Raw genomic sequence first — 14,155 nt, forward strand, 5'->3', positions numbered from 1 at the left:
TACTGGCTGTCCAGCTTTTTCCCCACGTTGTTTCAACAAGTTTTCTGCTCAGTGCACTTTTCTATCAATAGAAAATATGCTTTCTTTTTCTTTTCTTTTGCCTCTAAACTCATATATATTGTAGAGAGAAGCAAGACTGACCGTTGTGAAAACCCTTGAAGAGTTTGACTTTGGCCATGCTGAAAAGTGTGTTAGGATAAACTCCGTGTCCAGCGGTCTTGCAGAAGAAGATCTAGAGGTGCTTTTGCAGTCCAAGACCCTTCCTTCAAGCATGATGCTGCCAAAGGTTGAAAGTGTTGAAGAAATAAGATGGGTGAGTACCAACAACACAGTAGCTTTTGACTGAAGTTGTTGGGCCAAGTTCACACAGGCATAGCGATGAATGACTCTGAGTTATGAAGAAGGCTGCAAATACCTTATAATGGTGTTGCTTGGCTAAGGTAATTAGGAAATGCATCCATTTAAATGTGTGTAAGATGTGCTGTATAAAAAGCCTACGTGGAACACCTTGCGTTTATAAAGAAAACCAGGTTTATTTCTCCCACGGTCAACAAAGAAGCAATATTGATGTCAGAGTATATTATCAAAAATAGAAGCAGAAGTATCTGACTCTTCTGTAACTATCCTAACAAGCAAAACGACTGTCTCTGTCCATGAGCCTTAATTACATGCATTGTAAGCAGGAGATGGGGAAACCATGTTAGCGACATATGAAAAAATGGGTTGGGGGGAAGGTCACTCCTTGGGGCAACTGGAGGAACAAACAGGAAGCTTTTAACTAGTGTTTTTAATTAGCACAGATATTATTTCCTGAACAGTTCTCTATTTCTTCCTTTTTAATTGCTGACAGGTGTGTTTGTGTTTCACGACTGACTTTTCAGCCAATAAAAACCTGAAATGTAAATGGTTGGCATGTCAAATTACTTAAGAAAACTTTGAAATAGGCCTAATTATGCTATAATTGTTTTAATTGTCAAGAAAAGGGGACATTTGTTTAGATATACCATTATTGCTGTAACATGCCAGTAAAGGAATAGTGCTTGATTATTCACTTCCATATTTTTTCAAACCGCTAGCCGAGCAACTAGCACGCGTGCAAGCTGTGATGAAAGGCAGGCAGACGTATTAGGATCTATTTTAATCTCAGCGTCTAACCTTGATCAAACCATTGAGATCGGGCATGAGCGTACAACTGAGCAAATACGTTGGGTACATGATGAGCCCCATCCGTTTCGTGGCACTGCCCCTTCAGCCTCCGCCACTCGATGGAAGATACACCATCCCCTTCCACCAACATTTAATTAAATTAACCGGAGTATACCTCTCAGGGTTTACAGCCGTGTAAGTGTTAGACATAACTTGTCAGCAATGAATATTCATGCTTCCAAAATGGCAGGGCCCTTGCTGCCACCAAGCAGGTTTTGCGGGGAGGTGGGATGGGGGGGCTCTTTGTCCCCTCATCCCCTTCCACCTTCCCTCTCACTAACTTTGATTTCCGTCACGGAAAACAAGCCAGCCCCAACAACTTCTGCCTCACGGTCCACCTTTTGCTTCCCTCTCACTTTGCCCAACCTTCGCACACAAAGAGCGCGCTCTGCTTAACGCCGCTGCCTTCTTTTCCTAATCCTCCCAAAATTCTCTCCGGCATGATTTTTCAGCCTCCCAGCCTCCCAGAAGCTGTTTATTTCCCCACACGCATACCCCCCCCCCCTCATTTTTATTTATGTGCAGCAGAAAACCTGGAGGCTGATGCACAACTAAAAGATGGGCTTACTTGTTTTCTTTTGTGTGAGAATCTCTTGCTTTCCTTTTGTCCCTAGTGTGGGTACTTGTTTGACTGGCATGGCTTATTGGACTATAACAAGCGTAACTCTCCCTCCTTTGTGGCGGGACAATTCTCCCACAAATCCCGACCAGTGTGCATTCTTCCCGACACACTATTGGGTGTGCACTGGAATTGAAAGAATTGCTGAGGCCTTGCTACTTCATCCCCTCCCCAAGCTTTGTGGGTTTTTTTTTCCCTCCGCCTTCTTTTTTTTTTTCCCCCCTTTCTCCCTGAAATGAACACTTTACCGGGCCGGAAACATTTAATCGTCTCCTTTTGAAAAAAAAAAAAATTAATTGAAACTTCTCCACTCGTTACCTTTTGTATTGGTGCTTATTGCAAATTTTTTAAAAGGGAGAGGAAGGGAGACAATATTTAATTAAACGTGCTTTTTTTTTCATTTACCTTCAAAACAAAAGATAGCAAAAATCCCAGGAGTGTGACTTTTAAAAAATTTTAAAATAAGAGCTCTACTGCTTTGACTTGCACCTAAAATAGAAACATTTTACTTTTTTTTTTTTCCACTTAAAAAATAAAAATCAGATAGGAGTCTTAAGAATATGTGCTGATGCCATTATCTTACCTCATTTTCTGCATTTGCCTGGATGAAGTTTACTGTTTTCTGTCGCTGTAGTACCTGCTATACTGTACATTCACACGTGTGAATTGCGTTGATTATTATTGTTTTTCTCCTTGCACATTTTTGGGTGGAATTCTCTTCTCCAAAGAAAAGTTACCGAGAGGGCCACGGTGATGGTGCAAAGCAGGGATGGGAAGGGCAGAATTCTTCATCGAAGAAAGCTGTGATTTATTTTGGCCTAATTGTAAAGTTACTGCAAATTGCTGGAAAGCTTTTTTTCAAGATCTGGGTGATTAGATTTTCCTTCTTTTGGGGAGGGGTGGTGGGGGGAGAAGCTAAAAGGGGAAATAACACCTCTAATCCAGCTTCTGGTAAATAGGCTGCCAGCTTTTAAAATGAGTTTCCTTTCTATTAGTCAGAATATTATGCTAAGCCTTAAGCATTAGTTTTTTATGTTGCCATAGCAGCCTTATTCCTGCAGGGTTGTGACCTGCGATGATTACAGTACAAAGCTTATAGGGTCTTGAAACCCCCTTTGAAGATGAAAAGTCTTTGATGGTTTATATTTATGCAAATCTCTTAGATATGATTTACCCAACTGAGACTGAATGGAGAGATGATTAAAATTCCCTTTGCTTTGATATCCATTAATAGTCAAATATTCCTTAAATTTAAAATATATGCATATGTTATTTTTGTCTTTATTTACTAACATATTTTCGCCGTACCTGCGATATGTTTATCTCCGTGCAAATTACTCGATCTGGACAGACATAATAGATTTACAATATAGGGCTGAGGGTTCTTTCCCCCCCTTTTTTTTTTTTTTTTTTTTTTCCCTTTTGAAAGGGGAAAAATCTGTGCAAGAGCTTTTGTATGTTTCCAGATGATAGATTTTGGAATTTGGGCTACCCCACTGGCAGCTCAGAGCTAGCTGTGAACTGGTCTCATGGAAAAAATTGGCAAGCTTTGGTCTTCAAAGAATTAAACTTCCTTTTTAAGGCCTTCCTAGGTAAGCTAAAAAATTATGAAGAAAAGCCTATTGAACAAAAGGGTAACGGTGCCGTAATGAATAATACGGATGCCACTTAGAAGGCTGGGGAGCACTTCCAGTGATGGCAGTGCTGGACCTGAAACAAAACCGGACCTCAGGTACAGCAGCACTTCATTGTTTTCCAGGGCCGCGGATTTGCATTTCACTAAGCCAGGGTGAGAGGTGCTAAGCCTGGATTTTTTTTTTTTTGCAAACCAGCCTGCAAACGTGGAAACGTATGGGAATGCTGCAGTTTTGAATCGCAGGCCTTGTTAAAAGCTGGTTTATTTTTTTTAGTTATAAGGTTTTGGGGTGGGGAAGGGGTGTTGTTTACAGCCAGGTGAATATTTAACGTGTACATGTAGACTGTGCTTTTTTTTTCTCTCTGATAGCTCATACTGTCTAGTTTTAGTTTTCAGACAAATTCTTACATCACCTAAAAGGCCGAACACTTGTACAACCAATGAATTTTATCCCCTTTGTGGAAACTGCAGTGGGCTTGCTCAATTTTAAGGTAAGCAGGTCTTGAAGTGTTCATATTTTGCCATCTCAGCAAACTAGGATAAGCAGAATACTCCCCCTAATTTCATCAAGGAAGAGAGGTTAAAAAATACTAAACATATTTTTCAGTCCCCCAAAACATTTGTGTGTTGAACTCTCATGTTTGTATTTTAAAGGCCTTCATAAATTCAGAATATTTCAGTGACAGAACAGTTCCAGATAGCCCATGCCAAATAACAAAACCTCTCTGCGTTACTGTCATCTTTTTAATACACTTGGAGTGGAAACATGCTTCTCCAAAGATCTGAAGTACTCACAGTGTTGCAATACACTTGGCTATTTAGTAGCTGTCGAACTCGACTTTTTTATACCATTTAATTAGGAAAAAGAATTAATCATCATTTCACTATTGCTAAATTGGCATCTTTATAATGGTTTCTACTGATAACATTACAACCAAATTTCACATTATCATTTTTCTGTGCGAATGATAGGGTGTTTAATGCTAAGATTAGAAGTATAATTAACTTTGAAAATAGGAAATATCTGAGGAACGTGCTCCTTTTTTAGGGTAATTTTAGATCAAATCTTATTTTTAAAGTGCATTTTGATATAAATTACTCCCCAACCTTTACTATCAAGTCCAGGTTTTTCAGAAAGGCAAGGCAGTGTGGTAATGAAACGGAAGATCTCATGCTTGCACCAGGAATTCAGCGTTCCCCTCCCGAGCTCTAAGGGAAAAGTTTCGGACCAGCTGAGGACACACGCATCAGAAGTACCTCCAGAAGTACCGGCAGGCCTCGCAGCCAGCCTGCTCGGTTGATACAGCCATTTATCTTACAACACACGCTAACGTATCTGGGAACATAATAAAGCAGTAACCAAATAGACACGCTCCTGTCCGGTGTGCGTACACAGAATTAAATCATATTTTAAACCGGCTGAGGTTTTTCTTCACTTACAGTATTTTGTAGTGGAACTTTTAACATTGCAGTTCCTGATGTTGGCAGGAGAGTTGCCTTTTAAAGCACTCCGGTTAAGAATAATTTCTTGTCCCACCAGCTGCCATAGAAAATCACCCAGTAGTAGAGCTTTTAATTACATCTGCCTCTCTCCGTGTACCTCAGCCTTAAAAATTACCCATAGTAATATTTTGGAAATGCACATCTTCATAGAATAGCTACAGCAGCAAAATTTTTCTTGCTTTTATTTTAATACTTTTCTACAGCACTTGTTGCGTTTTTAACTTCCTTACCTACTTTTTAATTATATGTCACGGAAGACTTTAAATTGGCAATCCTATATGGAATGCTTATATCCTATAAGGAATCCACAACCATGTTAAACCGTTCATATTATTTATTTACTAAAAGAGATGCTGATCTTTATTGCTGTTACTCATGCAGCTATATTACATGTCAAACTAATAAAATTTAATAATTTTTGTTTGCCTTTAAGCAGTATTTGACAAGTGTTTTGTTTCATATTGTTACATAAATATCTGAAGTAGTGATCACAGTAATACCCAGGGCATTATGTCAACCAGAAGGTAGGGAATCAGCTACGATGTCCTGTATTTACACAGTCTAGGCATACAGGCACTTAGGGAAAGATAATGTTTTCTCTTTTGCTGAGTCATTTTAAAGCATCATGCATAGTCGAGGACCTACAAAGACTTTGCTTAATAGCAGCAATTTTAACCGAAGGATTTTGGTAACACTGAGTTGCTGTAATATTCTCTTAGTCTCTCTGCATCCTGCATTTCTGGAGAAATTAATGGTCTATTCTCATTTGAAGGCTGTCTGTGAAGAAGCATTGAGAACAGGATCCCAGGTTGGCTTTCATTTGGACGCAGTCGTCTTTGGAGGAGAGGATTTCCGTGCCAGCATAGGTTGTTACCTGTCTGTTTACTATAAATGTTAATGTATGGCATTTGCATTGGAGAAGCCCGATGTGATTTATAGACCCTTAGCTTTCCAACAGCAATAATTAAAGTAATGGCAACACTTGATTCTGCATTTTACATTTTCACTTTTCTCCTTCATTTTTTTAATGCAGAATGCATCACTGGGAAATTAAAACATGGTCCCTGTGTGTTACAGGGCACTGACACTTTCTCATGCTTCTTGCCATGAAGTACCAAAAAATAGTGAAAAAAACCCCAAAACCTGTTGAGTCACTGAAATTATTTTAAAATATGATATCCATAAGAAACATGCGCATGCTTTTAAGAACTACACTTAAAGTCCTAAAATTCTGGTGTCTGCTTCATCACTGTTTTACAGACAATTATCAGTCGGGCTTTTGACATCACACACAAATACTCTCCTGCTACATTTTGCTTTCATAAATTTACTTTAAATATGTCCCATGTCAATACAGCCACGTATTCATGTGAAAGCACTATTAGCCTTCCTCAAAAATAAGAAGTGTTTCACAATTTCTTTTATGAGAGGCTGCTTAGCTTCTTATTAATCTGATTCAGTTTAAAGACAAAAAAGTGCAGAGCTATCAACATTGAAATTAAAAATAAGTACATTAATGTAAAAATTAGCATTGCTTTACTAAAATATTCCTTACAAACTATAAATCTGTGCCTAAATAGTGACCCTAAGGAAAGGGAAAATATTATTATTGTTGTTGTTGTTATTATTATTATTATTAATTTCACACCAGCCTTCACATGAGCATGCTGCTTATCTGGTGCACTGTGAGCACATGAAGTCTCGTGAATACTTTTGCTTCTTCTCAGAAGTCATCTACCATCATTTTTCATCCAAATACTAAAGCTTAAATATTCAGCTTAGGACATCAGTTGTGACAAGAATCACAACCAAGGAAAGTGCAATCCTATTCTCAGTGTGAATTTTTTAACCATTTAGTTGTACCCAGTATATCAATTTGTATATTTGCTGCTTGCTTCTCACTGTACATACAGTAAAAATATAATCAAATAATTACTTCATGTTGGTCCCAACTCCACAGTCCTTACCAGCCAAAACTTCCACTGGTTTCAGGCTTACAACTTCTGATTTGAACGGAATCAAAATCTGAATTTTATAAGCTAGTGTTTAAAGAGAGATTTATTTCTTTCTTGCTAAAGCAGCTTTTATTTTCCTCATAAGAGTATTATTTTGACAATATAGCCTTGCACTCCTATTTTGTTTTCTACATTGGTTAAACGAAATCTCGAACTTTCTTTTTTTTACATAGGAAATATTTAAAATAGAAAGGTTTAAAACACTCCTGTCAGCTTTTCTTTGTTTTCATTATTTTCATAGGTGCAACAAGCAGTAAGGAAACTCACGATATTCTATATGCCAGGCAAAAAATAATAGTCACAGCAAAGGCATTTGGCCTTCAAGCTATAGACCTTGTTTACATCGATTTCCGAGACGAAGATGGGCTCCGCAGGCAATCAAGAGAAGGTGCCTCAATGGGATTCACTGGTATGGCTTTCTGCCGACGTCTCAAAATAATGCCTAGCTTCTTCAATTTAAATATATTGCTACATTTACTGTCACTTAGACAAATAATTTGGCTTTATTTCAGGTCATTTACTGAAAAACTCGGTAATACCAAGCTCTTCTACATTTATTAGCACCTTAAAAACTGTGGCTGGAAATTTTGCCTGAAAAGTCACCGGCTGCTTTTTAAAACCACATCCCATGAAGCGCGCGACTGTTTTTGAAGCAAAGTTGGGGTAGAGGCTGGGCAGTGATTCCTCCCATCACAGAGCACGGGAAAGGCGATACTGTACTGTGCAATGACCACTCTACAATTGCTTCTTAAAATACGTGGTTCCCTTTCTCCTATTTTTTTTTAAACAGCAGTTGTTAAAAAAACACTTCTTAGGTGAAGGAGTTGAGAAGCAAATCTCGTGTGCTAATTGTTAAGGAGAAGTTATTTTCTTATTATTTTCTTCGATTTGTTTTTCATCTCCTGGCTCCCCTCCCAGTAAGTGCTGGTGACACCTACGGGTATTGGCAGACAGCGAGAGCAGCAGGCTCCGTGCCCCAGAGTCCTGTAAGGCAGCCTGTTACCCTGTGATTGGTGTACCAGATCACTCGGACACCCTGGTGGGACAGTGCAGCCACCAAAATTGGGGGTTTGCAATAGAAATCAGCCATTTGGCACATGCATTAGGGAATTCTAGCATATAGGACGAACATTTTACATTATTTGTCTCTGACCGTCATTCAGGATATGCGTACAGTAATAGTATCTCTCTTAGCTTTTTGTTACCAAGGGCATGAGTCCTGGTGCCGCCATCTAGCAAACCATATTTTTACAGTTAGCGGTATATGATATCTTAAAGCACCAAGCAAAATAATCCAAGAAGACAAGCGTTCTTTTAAGTGATCCCGACGTGCCAGTGAAAGGATAGCTATCGGTGCTCTTCAGCACAAACTCTGCCTTACTGTCTGCTGAGCTTCTACGTTTGCAAAAGCAGATCTTGTTTCGGAGGCAAAACGGTTAGCTCCTCACAGCTACATTATCCACGTCCATGCGGACTTCCACCCTCCATTCATCTGCGATTGAAGTTGGGAAGATAATAGACCTCCTGAATGGTAGCACCTGCTGATGGCTGCCTAATCTCAACCAATATTTCCTAGCTTAAGGAAAGGCTTGATTTTTTAAAAATTTAAGCATCTGAACCTCCTGTTGACAGAAGATGGAGTTGCAGATGCTTAGCACCTTTGAAAGCACTCTTTTTGAACACTTAATGTGTATTTAAATACTTAACTCAGGCTGTCAGTTTAGGAAATTTAGAAATGCTCAGCATAAACAACATTGATGGTGGTTTGGACTCCACTGACTTTACGGTGGATGTTGTCAGACGTCAGGGTAGGGTCCAGGTAGGAGACAAATAAAAGATCACGTCTGGCAATTTAGGGTGTAAAGTGAGTTTCTAACTCAGCCATAGAGGTGTCTTGCTTTCCGTACGAGGAGCAAAGATCTGTAACAGGTACAGACGTCATTAAGGTGAACTCACAGCTCCTGCTCTTTGCCTCCTGCCTTTCCGCAACTATCATCAACACATTTCCAAAATCCAGCAAACCGCCTGACAACCAGTCCAGCCATAATTACAGATGGGTCAATACTAACTTTTCTGATTTGGTGGCAAACAAAAATTTTTTAAAATCTGTTTAAGTCAAAATAGTACAGCGTTTTTCGTGGTTTTGGTAAAAAAGAAAAAAATATTTGAGGTTGATGCAAAATGTTTCACTTCTTCCTTTGTTTCTTTTGCTTTAAGTTTATTTAATGTTTTTTATAATCTTTCTTGCTTGTTTTGATTAAAACAAAATGTCTTTTCAAAACTAAAAGCAAAAATACTTTGTTCCAAAACTATAGAAATGAAACATTTTAACATTTCCAATTTAATATTCGTCACAGAAAATTACAAGTAGGTCGTAGCTTAATCCATGACCTTGTATAAAGCAGAAGTCTGCAGATTGTATTTGCCGCTGACAGTCCTCTGTTAATGTGAGAGTAAAATACTGAAATGTCACCTTAATAACAAATTTAAAACACAAAATTCTTGTTATTTTTAAATACTTCAGATCGCGTCCTGCTACTTTTTCATAAAGAATCCAAATCATTGAAATCAACAGGACTAAAATGGGCTGAGGCTTCCAAATTGCTCTCTTAGCCAGAGAAAATACACTTATTTGCATGCATAGGGCCAGATTCATCACCCTCGAAACTAATGCAAATCCAAAATTTTCAGCAAAGTTATATGGCCTTAGATTTCCCATATTCAGATTTGGACTGGTAGAATTGGCCTTAGTGTAATCAAATATGTTCACTCAAGATTAAACAAGCTAAATAATATAACGAAGAATTTACCAGCTATTTAGTTACTATTGTGACCCTCATTGCTTACTGTAGCCAAGTTTTCTTTTCCAGTTATCTTAAAAGCAGCCTGTTTTTTCTTCAGTGAGTGTGTTTACATAAAATTAAATTTTTTCAAATGTAATTTAGCCAAATTAATAGATCTTTTATAGGTATATGTATATTTTTTTATGTATACTTATATATATATATATATATTTGGGCTTGGGTGGTATACACATACACACACACACACGCACATGGCAAGATGTTTTACGATACCAGAACCCGTGGACTTAAAGTCAGTGTGTTGCCTATATAAATGGTCATCAGTTTTAGGAATGTTTATGTAAAAAATTAAATAAACCTTGCCATAAGCTTTAACAGCTGACTTAGTCATTATAGAAAGTCCTGTGCTACATGCTGAGAAGCCAGATATAAATACGAAACACTATAGGTTTCCTCTCTTTTTGCAGTCTTTTGTAGAAGACTAAAATGACACCATCATACAGTTACCTAAAAGACTTGACAGGTATTGATTTAAAGCACGATATATCAAGTGGTACTGTAAAAAGGATTTCATGGTCATAAATTTTAATGTCTTCCAATTTTGCACTCTCTCAGTAACTTGTCAATAACAACAATTCCGTTTAAAATATTTGCTTCATTCCTGCATGGCATTACGTCTATTATACAGTTATTTGGATACATAATCTGTGACGAAAATCAACCGAGTGCTATAAATCAAAAGTTAGATTATATTCTCTGTAAATTGTTCAGTAGTGTTTTAATGATAAAAAGTATAGTTTACTGCTACAGATATCTTTATCAAAAGCAAATCTTTTTACAGAAATGTTTTACCCTTTAAAAAATCATACATAAATATTTTTATTTTTGTTATAATTATAGACTGACTTTAAATATCATTTAAAATACATTCTACATTTTTCCCAGAAAGTTAAGCTCCTTAGGATTTTGCAGGAATTATTTGTACACCCTTCAATTTTAGAATTAGTAGTTTAGCTAGGGAGAATTTGTTGTATTACAAATAAGGAACATCATAATCTTATTAATGGTGATATTTGATTAAATTGACTAAAAATCCTTTGATTAGACCTAATGTAAAACACATTAGTTAAGAAAATTTGTCTCCATGTAATTTCTTTCAAAAAATACAGTTCTTACCGAGTTTTAAGCTTTTACCTATTTTTACAATATTTTTTAAATAGTTATAACATTGAAATTTCAAGCTGAATATTTGGATGCCCGTACGATCATAAACTAAAGGATGTTTATCAGGAAATTAAAATTGAGCTACTTATGGCTTTTTAGCAAAGAAACGTAGCAACACTAAAGAATCACTATTTCTTTGCTCATTAAATTAAGTAGATTGTGCTGCTGCGTCCCCAGATTTTGTTTCTACTCCAGGTTCTCACTCAGACCCACTGCAGTCTGATAAAAGTAATCCCAGGTTTTTTGCAGTGGCAGTTTCATTTAAAATAGGTGTATCTCTGCGGTCACGCATGAGACTTCTTAGACCAAGGGTTGGGCTGATTGCTAACATACGGCTGGCTTGATGTCACTAAGAACATGGGAGCAGACCCCGTTGTGCGCAGGAAACCTCCTTAGGTCCCGACGCTTCAAACTTCCTTGCGTGCAAAAATCTCACTCCCGCGAGAGGCTGCAGCGGGCGGCGGGACGGCGCAGCCGTGGGACCCTCGGTGTGCAGGAGGCTGCTCACTTGATGGCAGGTTTGCAGGATCAGGCTCATCCCTCTGACTAGTTTTGTTATCTGGCACGGAGGAGAGTCGTTTATTCCGCGGGAAACTGGGAATTACGGTAGCCTCTCTTTATTAAAACGCTTTGAAACCAAAGTGCAGAAATCACACCCGTCTGTGAAATTCCCCTAGAAATGAACTAATAATGGCAAATGTTACACTTTTAAAGCTGTCAAACAAATTAGATATGTATTTGTTTTAAGGTAGCTAAATACAATAACAGATTAAAACGGATTATGTGGCTGTCTATTCCCGTTTGAAAATCTCTAGTCAAAAAAGGCAACATGTATTTTTATTTTCTTAACTTATGTTTATACAAGAAAGGATTAAAAAAAAGCGCTTCGTAAAACCTCAGGGCACCGCTGGTAGTTGTTTAATATACCGGTGACTAAATAAATATTGCAACCTACCTCCACCTGCTAACTATTGCAACAACAACAATTTAAACCACGTTGAGGATTTTATGATGCTAAGCCAATACTGAGAATTTAGGGTATGATCCTTAGGTGACTGGTAACTTTTCAGTCCTGCAAATCGCTTGCCATCTTCTTCAGATCTCATCTCCTGAACGCATTTTAGTACAACTTATTTAAGAGTGGCTGGAGCTGTTATTTATATAGTTAAATTCAGAGATGCATTACACTTGAGTGTTATTGACTGCCCCAATCAAACAATTGCACCTGAAGTGACTGAGAGAAGATGTATGGATTGAAATGGGGAGGGAGGACAAAGAATTGTGGGTTCTTTCAAACTATGTTGAATGCAAGCATAGCTCAAGATATTTTTATTCTTTAAAAAATCTGGCAAAAGCCTATCTGCCTGTTGTCCAGTTTAAAAAATAAAAGAAACCAAGTAAAATAATTAGTTAAAGAGCAAGAAAGTCTGCGAGGCGTATGAGAGCCTCAAGTGGTTGGAACATTTTGCTTGAACATCTGTTTGTCGATGCATGATTCTGGTGTTATTAATCTGCTTTGTAGGTAAGCAGGTGATTCACCCCAACCAAATTGCTGTTGTCCAGGAACAGTTCTCTCCGAGCCCTGAAAAAATAAAGTGGGCACAAGAACTGATTTCTGCTTTTGAAGAACATCAGCGATTAGGCAAGGTAAATATTTTGTTAATACGCCATAGTGGAAACCAAATTTGAATAATATTTAAGATTTAGAAAGATTGGTGATGGCTTTTTGCATTTATTTAATGAAGTGTGCTGTAACTGAGAGTAGTGCTCGTGAAAGCTGTGTCTGGATAGACTATAGAGTGTATATTTATTATAAATGTGTCACTTCCCAATATATTTACAAATACACCGGCTATCTTTTTCTCCCCTACCGTTTTAACTTTAATTCTTTGATTACACAGCCTTTTGAGTACCTGCATATATCTACAGCATCGGTGAATTAAAACCGCTTCTCCATTATGCCACGGAATCACAGTGCTACTGTCGTAGGAAAAGATTTGCAATCAAAAAGCAGGTAGCCTGGCAGACGACTCAGACTGCTTCTGCAGACATCATTTATGGAAAGAAAGAAACAGATTAGGAAGTGTTGGTTTTCTAAAAAATCTCTGTGTTGGTAAACCTGTTTCACTTTTGGGGGTTTGATCCTGCAAACATCCCTAGTAGTAAGCGAATTTACTTTTGAGCAGAGCTGATGCAGATTGTGGTTCTTAATCATTAAAAATGGGATGTTTTATGTGCATTTGTACCAATTGCTGGACCTGAAATTTGGATAGAGGAGAAAGCAAATTAACACTAGAATATGATTGTTCCTAATTTAGTGCATCATTGAGTCTCACGTTTCCTGCTCTGTGGGTTTCTGCTATGTAAATATTGCGGTGGTGATGCACAATCTGTCTCCACTTTGTGCCAGTAATACTTAAATTAGGGGTCGCCTGAAGGAAGATTTTATGCTAGTTGCGGCATTGTCAGTTAATTATCTTAAAGGTTATTTGCTATAATCCAGTTTGCCTCTTTTTGAAAGAAAAAAAGTTGCAGCTAAATATGTTTATCTTAGTTGCAGCCAAGCCAGGGCTAGTTAAAAAGCAAAGTCCCGATGTCAGAACGGGGAGTGCAGATGAGAGGGAACGGTTCGCGTGTGCTTGTGTGGCATTCGAGTGGGAGACAAATCTCTTCGGTAGTGAAGTTCATACATAAGACTGTGTATAGGGTCTCACTTATTCCGGTGCCGTATAAAGGTTTTCTGTACATTTCTTCGCTTTCTGGTGGGTAGAAATAGATTGGGGTGTGTGCCTTCCCTGTTCCCCTGCATTTCTGATACTGCAGATGTTGTGCATTAGAAATGCTAAAAAGGTCAAAGCTGAAATGATGCTTTCATCTCAGGGTAAAAGTGTGACAAGGTATTTGCTATTGCTCTGCCCTTCTCTTTGCTTCTCTCTTTGCTATCGCATCCCCTCTGTGGTACCTGGGTGTTTCCAATACGTCCATGACTATGATATTTGGGTGCTGTCCCGAGCAGTTATTTCAGGGTCACTATTGGGATGCTGTATGTCTGTATCTCTTTGTTCGGTTCCCTCGATTTGGAAATGTAGCTGTCTTCCTGCAGACGATTTAGAAATAGAAAATGTGTGACTGGTTTTGCCCATTATTC

At 38.1% G+C, this 14,155-nt stretch overlaps 1 protein-coding gene across 1 annotated transcript in view; it reads left to right on the top strand.

The window, feature by feature from the left end:
- CLYBL (citramalyl-CoA lyase) overlaps positions 1 to 14,155 on the top strand; it is a 177,662-nt gene that overhangs the window by 149,129 nt on the left and 14,378 nt on the right. Inside the window, 5 exon segments of the mRNA XM_059834314.1 lie at positions 125 to 313; positions 3,851 to 3,952; positions 5,737 to 5,830; positions 7,221 to 7,388; positions 12,530 to 12,654. Coding sequence (XP_059690297.1) covers positions 125 to 313; positions 3,851 to 3,952; positions 5,737 to 5,830; positions 7,221 to 7,388; positions 12,530 to 12,654 — 678 coding nt within the window.

The sequence above is a fragment of the Gavia stellata genome, chromosome 1 (assembly GCF_030936135.1).
Source record: "Gavia stellata isolate bGavSte3 chromosome 1, bGavSte3.hap2, whole genome shotgun sequence".
NCBI lineage: Eukaryota > Metazoa > Chordata > Aves > Gaviiformes > Gaviidae > Gavia > Gavia stellata.